Below are 11,824 nucleotides of genomic sequence, written 5' to 3'. Positions count from 1 at the left end.
ATGGGGGTGGGAGGGGGACGGGGGGATGGCGTGGGGCATTGTGGTGGTTGGCTTTTTACTGTTGTATTTGTTTCTATGGGGTGGAATTGAGGAATAGTCTAGTTGTAGAATCCATTGACGCTCTGGTCTTGATATGTATGCTCATACATGTGTAGTAGTAGTACAATGCAGTAGAGTAGTAAGCATTGGAGACCCTGTGCATGGATTCCCCGCGGGGAAGTACTTACTTAGGCATGTCTTCGGCCTCTATTGGCACGAAAAGGGGGGGTTGTGTGGCGGGCAAAGTTGCTTCTTCTGGCCAAATGCACCATGTGGGGCACCCCCCCCCAAAGCAATGCCCGTTTCCTGCGGCGAATTATTCAGGTTTTCCTTTGCCAGCAAAGCAACCAACCCAGCTGCTTGTAATTTTTACTTACCTTGCTACTACTCTTGCTCCGCGGAGCTCAAAACCCCCCTTCACCGTTTTTGTCCAATTTTTTTACTAACCCGCGGAATATGGTTGGATGCTGCATTGCTGCTGATATCGGCGCGTCCTTCTCATCTCGGAGCACTGGAATGCAGCATCCTCGCGCGCATGTCCAGTCTTCGTAAATTTGCCCGCAACTGTTGTATTACGGTCCCACTGCCACGCGCATACCGCGTGGCCAAGAGCAAATGCCATGGTACGAAGACCCTTGGGCCGTGATTTTTTGTCTTTACTACCCGCTGTTTACACTTTGATTGACACTCCGTATCTAGTATTCGATGCCGCTCGCGTCACTATCGATGTAAGCTACGAGCGCTGAGGCGGGTGGCTAAAATCCGCGGTCCCCTTCCCCACCCCCCGTTGGCTAATGATCCTGCGATAGGCGACGGGAAGCAGCCGAAATGCGGAAGATGCGAACATGCCAAAAAGGAATGCGTATACGAGAGTGGTAGACGCTTCCGGCGATCTTCCATATCAGATTCGTTCAGCTCTGCCCAGCCCTGGGTTTCGTTCCCACCTCGAAGTAGGAAAACCACGACTACTCGTGTACCGTGACGGCTTTTTGCTAATGGAATGCGCTATAGTTCAGTTTTTGGATGAATCCCCAGAGATTCGTTCACACTACGTTCAGAACGGCGACTCGCCTTTTAGCGGATCTTCTGTTTTGTATCAATCGCCTGGTCCTTCTTCGGCAAGTGGCCAGGACAATAGTAACTTGACTCCAAACTCTACTCTGTTTACGCCCACGGAGGGCTTGACGGTCTTATCGTTGCTAAATTCTGAGTCGCCTGTTCAGCGGAATACTTCTGCGCCATCTATGACCCCGGGTCAGCCACCAAATACGAGTGCTTATCAAAGGCACGACGACGCCAACGCTAGCACGTTTGTTTATCAGCAGCCTCCTGGCGAGCCGGTTCTATGGCCATTGGAGCAGGAGCAGGAGGCTATGCTGCTTCAGCACTATATTGAAAATGTTGCCTTGTTTGTGAGTCTTTGGCCGTTGACAGCAACAAGAAGTTTTCTGCTCACTATTGTTAGTTTGATATGATGGATTCTAGAGATCATTTTGGCTGCCACATTGTCCAGATGGCCAAACAAAACAGTACACTAATGTTTGTAATTTCGTGTAGGACCCACTCTTATAAGAAGCTGCCTGCTGACTTGATGCAGGAATGCTATCCTTGCCTTGTCCGCACGCCAGCTTAGCCGGATTGCCGACTTTGATCCCTACATTGCTGATGCTTACTACCAGAGATGCTTTGACACTTTGATCCCTGCATTAAATGACAACTCAACCATCAAGGAAGAGCCACTGCTTGCAGCGACCGTTATTCTACGGCTATTGGAGGAGATGAACATTTCAGTTGTAGGAAGTGACCCTCAAGGCCATCTTTTTGGTACTCAAGCGATTATTCGCGCTGCTGAACAGTCGTATGCTGCTACATCTGGACCAGACTGGCGCCAGGCCATATACTGGGCCGCCTTTCGTCAAGAACTGTGGATCTCACTAATGACCCAAAAAGCCTTCAAGTTACACATATTCCCTGCAGACCGCTCACTCGAGCCGGCTACCGACTCAATGTGGGCTACGCGGACTATTGCACATCTTGGCGATGTGAGCAACTTTGTCTTTGGAGAGGACAGAAATAGCATCGCTCGCTACAATCAGCTCATGGACGAGAACAAAGCGTGGAACCAGTGCAGACCTGACAGCTTCGATCCGTATTATTTTCGCCACAAAGACAGTTCGAGCGGAAACAGCTTTCCAGATATCCGCCTACATCGAAAAGAGCATGTAATGGGCATGCAGTACAATCTCCTAGCTCATACACTACTGATTGTACATGACCCTACGATACCGCAGCTTGGGCCTGCACACAAGGCTTCACGTGCCGTCGTGGACAAGGCTGTACAAGAGAACGTACGCATAATGTGCGGTGTCGCTCAATCAAATCCTAAAGTATTTCCCTGCATATTTGTCGCATGCTATGCGATTGCACTAGGTACGTGCTCTACTTGGAGCTTGCTCATACATAACTCTTTTCTTGCATTTTTTTCTAGAACACTTTCTAATGTACATAGTTGGCGACCGATTCACCATAAGAGAGGAGCAACAAAGCCTCCGCGATTTGTGGTACAGCTGTGAACAAACACATGCTTTCCCTCCTACCGCGATGATTGCACAACTTGAGGAATCTTGGGGCTGGCATAACCAGTGAAAACAGAATAGCCTGAGAATAATATTAGACTGAGCTGGCGTCTCGACCTTTATCGACAACCACACTACGAATCGAATCGTGCCCGAAACCGCTTCTTGTAGAAGAATCAACGTATATGTGCTTGTGAGAACATCCAGGGAATGAGTATGGGCGCGATACTCTTAAGTCTTCAAAGGCTATGGCTTAAAAGAATGAAAGGGCCGGTGCATTCATCTGATTCCATCTTTGCCTTCCGCCTTGAGCCAGAAATACTGACCATTCGGGTCCTGACTCGAATGCTGGCATATGATTCATCACTGGAGGGCTCTCTCGGTCGTATGGCTTGAATAGTGCCAGCGGACGCCTATCCTTGGACAACGTTGACATTTCTGTCACACTTGCTTGGTCCAATAGTTGCAAAATTTGATAGGAGGTGGATCGCTGCTGGGGCCTTGTCGCCATACACAGCTTGATCTTCGAATTGAGCCTGCCCGAATAACTGTCTCCCGCTGGTCTCGACTTATCCCATATCTGACCACCAGGATTCATGCGACTCTTCGGCGACATGGTCCCCGTGCACAAGCACATCATCGTAACCCCCAGCTGCCAGACATCCGACGCTCCCCCAAAGAACGGATACTCTGGTGCATCGAACCCCGGCGTTCCCACTTGCTGCTTTATAGCAAGTTGTTCGCTCTGCGCCTGCGCAATATGGTCCTCGGAAACTCCACATCCAAAGTCCGCCAGCTTCACCACTATCTGTCCCCCCTCTTTAGTCAACAGCACATTCCCCGGCTTAACATCCCGATGATAAATCCTACTCCACCCCGACTGAAAAATCTCGTCATCGCTCTTGCTAGGCTCCGGTCCCCAATGACAATACGTCAGCGCGCCGCACAGCTGGAAAAACCAGCTCCACACCTTACGCTCGTGGACATGCCTTCCTTTGGCGACTTGATATACTACCGCATCCAGACTCCCCAGATCGCAGTACTCCAGGTACACGGCCGCGCGTAGCGCTCCTTTGTCGAGGAAATGATCAACCATTGTGACAATGTTCATGTGATCGCTTATCTGGTGCAGCAGTTGAATTTCGCGATGAGCAACTCTGTACTTGAATTCTTGAGCCCCAAAGCGTTTTTCGATGAAGACCATGCCTCGTGCGGAGGGGTTGCTGCAGGATACTTTTGCGATGCCCGCATTCAAACCGCCGTTGAGCTTGCTGAGGTTTTTGAGGAGGTGCCAGGATTGTCGGGGTTGAGGGCGGTATTGCACGCGGAGACGCTTGCAGTGCTCGACCATTGTTTTTGGATGGTGGCTTCTTTGAGATTTTGTGTGGAGATTGGTGGATGATGGGTGGATGTGCAGATGCGCCTTTTAACGTGCGACAGGGAGGTGTCGGACTGGGTCATATGGGGGGATGGGGGGGGGGGGTTGTGGACTTCACAGGTGGATGTAGTCAATGAGTTGGTTGGTGGCATCACATATCTTATTTCACAGATTTCTCATTCTCCTTCGTGCATTCCAATTACGTACTCGTACTTTTCTTTTTTTTTGTCTTCTACCTGTATGTTCGTGGATTTCAATGCTCAGGATAACTACTTAAGGGAAGTACCTCTAAGGTGAGAGGTGCCAGGCCTAGTTGTCAATCTGCTAGTCGGCATCGCTCACACTGTACTAAGTTAACTATGTGCGAGTTGGAAGAAAGAAATGAAAGGTTTATTACGTATATGGATCTTTTCCGCAATGAATCTTCGCAATTAGCTTGGGATTAATGGTAGTGTTTAATCAAAGAGAAAATCTCAAGGGAAAAAAAGACTTCTTTTTCTTCTTCATTTCTACGCATCTCGGGAAGTGGCAAGAGACTTGGTTAAATCCTCAATAGTTCTTCGAGAATTCACGTATTTCTTTTAGGTTAATGAGGGAGAGATAGATAGAGAGAGAGAGATAGATACTGCCATAACATCACAAGTTCCATGCCTTAATTATACTTTGTAACTAATTCTTTTTTGCATACCTTATCTTGATATTCACTATTTTCTCTTTCCCCATACCCTCCTAAGCCCCCCTCCTATCATACGGCTCAGACCACCCATACATTTTGCTATCCGTGTACGCATAGTCCCTTGGCGTAACGCATAAAACACGGCTATGGCGTGGTTTGCTGGTGATGCTGCCGGGGATGTGGGAGTATGTGCGGTTGGGGAAGAAGGTGCCGCCGATAGATGGTGGAAGGGAGATGGAGTGATTTTGCGGGTGTACAGAATGTGGGCAATGATTTAATTCAAGGATAGTTTTATTTTTAAATTGAATACTATCAACTAAAATATTAACATTTGCTTTGCAATTGTGATTTTGCGTAGTGACACTTGAATCAATGTGCTTTTCGGTCTCTTCAGAGTTGTTTACAGATCCTCTCAATCACCTTTTTCTGACTAATCGTAATTCACTAGCTCCGGTTGGTCAATTTTAAATGAAATTACCTGGTCACGTTTTTATCTCTTAGGCCGAGTGTGTTGTTGCTTTCCAGGGTGTCCTCAGCTGAGTGATGCATGGGATGATGGGTCCAAGTAAGCCACCCCCTTGAAGAAGCCATGTGGCAAGAAAGTCAATCTTTGAAGAGCTTGTCTGACGATCGAAAGATGGTATCTACCGGCCAAGGGGTACAATGCGGACAACACTAAGGGAAATAAGACCGGAAAGGGTTGTCCGTTTGAAATTGCGTATACAGTCAGCTATGTAAGTGAAATGGTATTTACTGAAGTGTCACGGAAATAACAAACCGAGTCCGCGTGTCTAAGCACTGGCGTAGTTCTTCCAACACCTTGTCCACGCACATGACTCTTTGTTGGAGACAGAGCCTTGCTAGTATGAAATGGCACCCTTCTCACGTCATTCAAACATGACTAGTTTGTATTTTGTTATTCTTTGAGGGGGCTGAGAAAAAGGAGTTTGTGTCGAGTTCAAACTCAAAAGGCCTAGAACAAGCCATGATACCTAGCGGCATGCCATGCCCGTCGTGACTATAGCGAACACGTGGATACCTATTGTAGAGTTTGTACAAATGACAGCCGTCAGGCCGTGCAATTTTGGTGGTTCGAGTTTCTTCGCCACATCCTATGTGAGCTTGTGCACCCCCGAGATATCACTAGTGGTTGTTGTGTGTATGAAAGTACAAACTCTAACGCCACACGTCTAGACCCGTACCCGTGGTTCATTGTCTCCGTGAGATGGGCGATGAATGACACAACTATCCCGCCGTTATTTCGTACGAGCTTACTATGCTCTGCACAAAGTCTGACCACACGGATGGGTTATAGAGACGTGCTTTTTGGTTTGGCGAGGACGGTAGGAACTTTCCGCATCGTGGGTAGCATATGGGTACTAGCGGATACGGAAAAAAAAATGATCGGTCAAGATGACAAGACCCGATCTTTGGGCCCTACTAGACGCCCCGCAAATCAAGAGCTCTGCGAGGTTGTGATAAAGGCGGAGGGAGGGAGATGCATGCTACTAGCAAAGGCCAAACTCCACAGCCAACCACTTGTTTATTAAAGCAGACATGCGTGACTTGAGCAGTTTTGATGCTAGCACTGCAATGCAACGCGCTAAGGTAGTGGAGCAGAGCTCACGTGACCGATTTGCATTGAGCCGAAAGTTTGATATTAGATACGACGATGACGGCTGGCTGATTTAATGTTGTGGACAATTGGTGATGACGCCGATTGAGATGTAAGAGGCCTAGGCCATACGTATGCCGTCAGCAGCCAAGGCACCGATGGAGACGGCAGTGAGCAGGACGAGAAGAGTGAATAGTTTTGGGCAGCTTGACGGCACTAGAGTATCAAGCCATGGTGCGTCGAGATGATGGTTGCGGCCGGGGCAACGACAGGTCATGCAGCCAGGACCTCGGCTAGTTACCACGTTGTGGTTTTAGGGCGCATGCATCTAAATTTAGCTGAGGCAGTGCATGCGCTGCATCGTTCATCTCATCATGGATGGCCGCCTTTTTTGCCGTTACCGTTGCTGTTGCCACTGCCACTTGCACGAGCTGTTGCATTGCTAGAGTAGTAGGATTTTTGCCGCTTGCGCGCATCCCGCTCGGCGCGTCCATGATCAACCCTTTATGCGCGGAGGAGGACTTAGGTGGCCGGCTGGCTGCATTGAGGTTGGGTAGTAGCATGGACCATGTTAAGCCTCACCGCTTGCACCTTCGCTACACTTTTTGTGCCGTATTCGTGTTGAGTGTGATAAGCGTCGTGTGAGCCTTGGCCGGAGGGATTAGGCCAGCAAGCCGCCTCAAAAATCCTTTCGACTCTTCAAGTCTCTATCCCTTTCCGTCAACACCATTCTTTCAGCTGGGGGTCTGTCCTTGCATCTATCTTGTTGCTCTCATCATGACATGCGTTTGGACAGGTGGTTTCTGGCTTATGCGCTAACATCACTCTCCTTTTCCGTACCTACACATAGCCATATACATAGCAATTCACTACTCTCTGTCCTGCCTGCCCCTGCGCGCTGCGTCGGCTACTACTATCCTTGGCTACGCCACACTTGCCGCTTGATCCATATACTTCGCTGTCGTCCCGTCTGGTAATACTATACATCCGCTTCGCTAAAGCATACTTAGAAGACTTGGGCCTGTCAGACTGCAACTCGGCTACCGGTATTAATCTCTGGGTTTGCCCGAATACTACATGTTGCAGTAGCGCTCCACCATTGCACTGCATCTAACCACTACTCTAAAACCATCGTCGTGGGCCCAGCCTATCTACCCCTGGTCCCAGCCCTGGATTCATCTGCATGCGACACAGCTTCCTTTAGCATGCCACCACCGCCCACCTGCTGACGATCCCCATGACAATCTCCAGCTATAAGCCCCAGAACCTGTCGTCCACGCCAAAGTCAGTCGCGCCGGCTGACCTGTTTCTTCTGCGCGTTGATCTCGCCTCAACACCGCACCAACAACAAAGGCCCATGGCGCACGACAGTCACAGACCCAGTCCTCTGCGGCCGGCCAACGAGCTTTGGTACAACATTCCGGCTTCTGCGAGCCGACATCAGGAAGAGGAAGAAGACGGGCCAAAGCTATCTGCATACCAAGCCACGGCACACCGATTTAGCTCATGCTCCTCTCACCCAACCACGCCGTTGCGATCGCCGCCAATCATAAACTCAGATCTCAACAAACCACTACCACCCTCGCCCTCAAATTCAGAAAGGAAACCTAGCAAATGCTCGACATTGTTTGGTCTTCTCCGTCGCGAGCCTCCCCGCCAACTAGACTCGACACTTCTGCAGCCCGAACCCTACCAACCGAACCAACGGCATTCCACAGATTTGAGTGTGGAAACACATGCCCGTTACTCGCATATTCACTCTCACAGTATGCCTAATTCGCCCCGTGGTTTCGTTCAGTCGCCCTGCAGCAGCGCAGAACATCTACCCCAGACTCAATTTCCAGCTACGGATTTCTCAGAAACCTTCCAGTACCAGCCGTATTCTACGCCGCCACAGAATCCGTCATCACTATCTCAGCAACGACGTACGGTTTCTTCCGATGCCCACCTCGAAATGATATCGCCCCGAACTCGCACCTTTCCTGACCCAACCCTCAACTCGACACCACGCGATACAGCACCCAGTAGACCACGGCCGCATACGACTTGTCTTTCACCTACAGAGCCTTTTACGGACATGTCACAATTTCACCTCTTTGCAGAGGCAATGACTGGTCTGCCGAGCGACACTGAACCTTTCTCTCCCAGTGCACCACCACAGCTCCGAGGTTCGCTTTTCGCTCGTCGGAGTACTAACGACAGCATTCCCCTGCCATTGCAGCACCCCCAGGGATCATGCGCCCCGCCAATGCGACGGCCCCAGCGAGAACAAAGAGATGACTGGCAGAACTTTGAACCCCCACCACTCATTTCGTCACTAGCAGCGCCTGCGCTCAATCATCCACAACCTTCACTGGATATGTTTGTGGACTCGTATCAGCCATGGCAACCACCTCCACAGATGGATGAAGTAAACGCGGAACTGGAATTGTTAGGACTGAACGACCCACCGCGAGGAGACGATGAGTTACCCAATTACCAACAGAGCCAGGAAGAAATGGCAGAGCGAAAGAGACTGGAGGCTGCAGCGAGGGCACGAGAACTAGAGGCACAATGGCGACGCACACGAAGATGACGAACACGTACGTCCAGCGTGATAAGATATCAGAACGAAGATAATGGAAGCGCGACAATCAGCGCAGCATTACGATAAACAGTTTTCACCATTATGCCATTCAAAGCATGTGGCGTGCATTTGAAATACTAAGATTTGATACCTTGCGGAGCTGTCAAGATCTGGTCATAGTCGTATGATGATTACGCCTTCTTTTCACTACTTGCGGGTGTAAGAAAACCCAGCATCACCACTGGTTAATCACGGAGCACGATGGTCTTGCTATCCAGCAGCACAGATCTGTAGTTCCTTCTCGATGCACTGGTGCACATTGATCAAGCTGCCTGGTTTTTTTTCATGCATTGGCTCGGATAGCGTATACGAATCGGAAACGCAGCCGTCATTATGCGCAAACTTGCATAGTCGCTACAAGTCACACAAGTCATTGACCGGGACTCTGCATACCATCCATACGGCGATACGGGCATTCTGGAATGCACTGACCCACAAAAACGAAAACTTTAATCCCTGTCATCTTTCCTTTCACATGCGACAAAGAGCCAGATATGTTGACGTACACCCTGATGCGGCCTTTGTATTCTCCGTTCTTACCGCATCGGGAAATGCAGCCCCCACACCCGCAAATGCTCTGCGCATGGGTATGAGTAATATCCTCAACAGGGGTCGTACGCCTCTTCGCATAGGATGCATGGTCCATCACGTTTCATTCACAGTGGGTCCGAACGTAATATATGAAGATGGCCAACGCCAATGTTTAAGTGACGACAAGTAAAGTAAGCCTCGCGGAATGCCTTAACGGAGCGGAGACTTGATGTTGGACAAACTTCCGTCATGAGATGCTGATCTTTATAACAAGTTCCGAGGAGGAGGAGAGATCAAATAGTACTTTGTAACTTCGTCACTGTCTCAGAAGTTTCGAATTGCAACAGTGTACAGACATAGAACATAATCAATTGGAGTTTGAACTCCCAGATACTTCAATGCATCATTGCAAAATTCCATAGTAAAAACCACACATCACTATACTACTTACTCGTGACATCGGCCATGTCCGCCCACGCCTTACCACATGCACGCCTAGCCGTCAAACAATCACGCAAGCGACAAAGACGCACTAGGTCGGACATTAGACAACACATACACGCTAGGGCGGACATTCGCCATTCCGCGGGGAAGATAAACACGTCTTTGGGGGCCAGAAGAACCACAAATCTCCGCTTTATAGCAAGTATCTATGTAAATACCCGTAGAATAAACATGACTACAACAGCCGGTACCACTCTCCAAATCCACAATGTCCCCCGTCCCTCCCCTTGGCGTGGATGAACAAGCATGATAGTAGTAGTAGTAGAAGTAGTAGCAGTAGTAGTAGTCCCACCCACCACCCCACAAACTTGCTCACACCGTTTACTTAACCAAAAAACCCAAACGATCCTCGGCGTCCGTACCTGCCGAAACCCGCGAAACGACGATCAGCGGGAGAAAGAAAAAAAAGTGGGAGTGGCGTAGGCTAAGCAAGTGTAACGTTGTACGACACCGGGTAACGGTGTGAGTTGCGTGTTGCGTGTCAAGAAAAAAAACGGGTTGTGGGGTTTTTGATTGTGGCACGGGATTTGCAAGATAGGGTGGGTTCGCGTATGCGTACTAAGGCGTGAGACTAGATGGATGAATGGATGGATGGATGGATGGGTGGGATGTGTGGAGATGGAGGGAGGAAGGGGGATTTGGATGGTGGATGGTGGATGGTGGATGGGCGAGGGCTATGCAAGCTGCACGCCTCATGCATATGCGGCCCGGGGGACACGTGAACAGCGCTGGGGTTGAAAATAGAAATGGGTGCATGGCGGAGATTGGGGTGGTGGTGAAGATAAGGGGGTGAGAGGAGGACTTGGGCGGCTGGTGATCGTTTCTTGGATGCGTTTTTTGTTGCATGGGAGGGGGTTGGTACGAAGTGATAGGGTATGGGGGTGTGATAGGTGGCGGCGAGACCGGGAGGGCGTGGAGTGCCTGGGCAGTGGTTGCCGTGATTGTCGTTAAGGGGGAAGTCGACATGCTACATGCCTTTTCAGGTACGCTTTGACTGATGGCATTGGATTTGCGAGCTTCCTTTTGCAGTTCGTGGACGACCGGGTTTTGGTTTTGTTGGTCACGCTATGCAAGCTTGTAGAGTAGACATGAAGGCGAAAAGCGCGGGTTTGACTAATGTCATCTACTTTACCGTTCCGAAGACGGAGTGCTATATCTAAAAGTTGAAATAGGAAAACGTCTGTATTATCTGTCAAGATGATCATCGGAACTGTGTATCCCCTCCAGTGATAGTATTCAGAAAAAAGGCTTCACTCTTTAAGTAAGGTTTGGCCGGACACGCCGAGAACCGAGTCATACCATACGTCACATTGTCATGATAACCTGTAACAAGTGGATCGAGGAAATAAACAAATTCGTCCGTTGCTGGCCCCAAAATAACAACCCCAAACCAGGCGTCCTGTGCCAAGCCCATTTCACGTGACATCATTCAAGGGACTCCTCGTTCAAGGCCTCCGTCGACGTACAACGGTCTAAACGAACACGTGAATAACTAGTTCTCCACGTGATGTATACGAGCCTTTGTAGTTTCATAAAGTAAAACGTCATGCAGTCTATCACTACCAAGCACAACCTCAGCTGCACTTACCTATTCAAGATAGCATCAAGAAGCTTGTTCTATTTCTCGCATCAATTTGGTCAACTTTGCTACTAAAGTTAATTCGACACTTAAGCCATAACATATTATGCACTTAATCACAATAACATGCCTATTAGCAAGATCTAAGAGGGAAGCATTACATTAACGTGTTTCACCACCGAACGGCCCACCCCACCGAGCGGCCCACTGTTACACGGGGTTCGGGTCTATACTTCTCTTGCCGGGTCCCACACTAAGGCCGGTGAGCTTTACGTTAGTGTTCCGTGAGGTTGTCTGGCG

The 11,824-nt window shown here is 49.4% G+C and overlaps 5 protein-coding genes across 5 annotated transcripts; 3 read left to right on the top strand and 2 right to left on the bottom strand.

Moving 5' to 3' along the window:
- Nucleotides 1-1,034: 1,034 nt before the first annotated feature.
- On the top strand, nt 1,035-2,685 carry COCCADRAFT_111966 (uncharacterized protein; the record flags this gene model as incomplete). Its single annotated transcript, XM_007720161.1, has 4 exons — nt 1,035-1,451; nt 1,505-1,578; nt 1,637-2,469; nt 2,549-2,685. The coding sequence occupies 4 exons, from the start codon at nt 1,035-1,037 to the stop codon at nt 2,683-2,685; spliced, it is 1,461 nt and encodes a 486-aa protein (XP_007718351.1).
- Nucleotides 2,686-2,868: 183 nt separating this feature from the next.
- Nucleotides 2,869-3,966, bottom strand: COCCADRAFT_10047 (uncharacterized protein; the record flags this gene model as incomplete). The annotated part of the gene is made up of 1 exon (XM_007720160.1): nt 2,869-3,966. One exon carries the CDS (start codon nt 3,964-3,966, stop codon nt 2,869-2,871), a length of 1,098 nt encoding a protein of 365 aa, XP_007718350.1.
- Nucleotides 3,967-5,738: 1,772 nt separating this feature from the next.
- On the bottom strand, nt 5,739-5,978 carry COCCADRAFT_111974 (uncharacterized protein; the record flags this gene model as incomplete). The annotated part of the gene is made up of 1 exon (XM_007720159.1): nt 5,739-5,978. A coding segment is annotated over one exon (240 nt), but the record flags the coding sequence as incomplete, so codon positions are not given.
- Nucleotides 5,979-7,066: 1,088 nt separating this feature from the next.
- COCCADRAFT_41907 (uncharacterized protein) lies at nt 7,067-7,513 on the top strand (the record flags this gene model as incomplete). The annotated part of the gene is made up of 2 exons (XM_007720158.1): nt 7,067-7,186; nt 7,295-7,513. The coding sequence occupies 2 exons, from the start codon at nt 7,067-7,069 to the stop codon at nt 7,511-7,513; spliced, it is 339 nt and encodes a 112-aa protein (XP_007718348.1).
- A 134-nt stretch (nt 7,514-7,647) lies between these two features.
- On the top strand, nt 7,648-8,844 carry COCCADRAFT_59813 (uncharacterized protein; the record flags this gene model as incomplete). Its single annotated transcript, XM_007720157.1, has 1 exon — nt 7,648-8,844. A coding segment is annotated over one exon (1,197 nt), but the record flags the coding sequence as incomplete, so codon positions are not given.
- Between the last annotated feature and the right edge of the window lie 2,980 nt (nt 8,845-11,824).

This window comes from Bipolaris zeicola, assembly GCF_000523435.1.
Source record: "Bipolaris zeicola 26-R-13 unplaced genomic scaffold scaffold_412, whole genome shotgun sequence".
NCBI lineage: Eukaryota > Fungi > Ascomycota > Dothideomycetes > Pleosporales > Pleosporaceae > Bipolaris > Bipolaris zeicola.
Note: the sequence above shows the minus strand (reverse complement) of the source record. Positions and strands in the feature narration are given on the sequence as shown.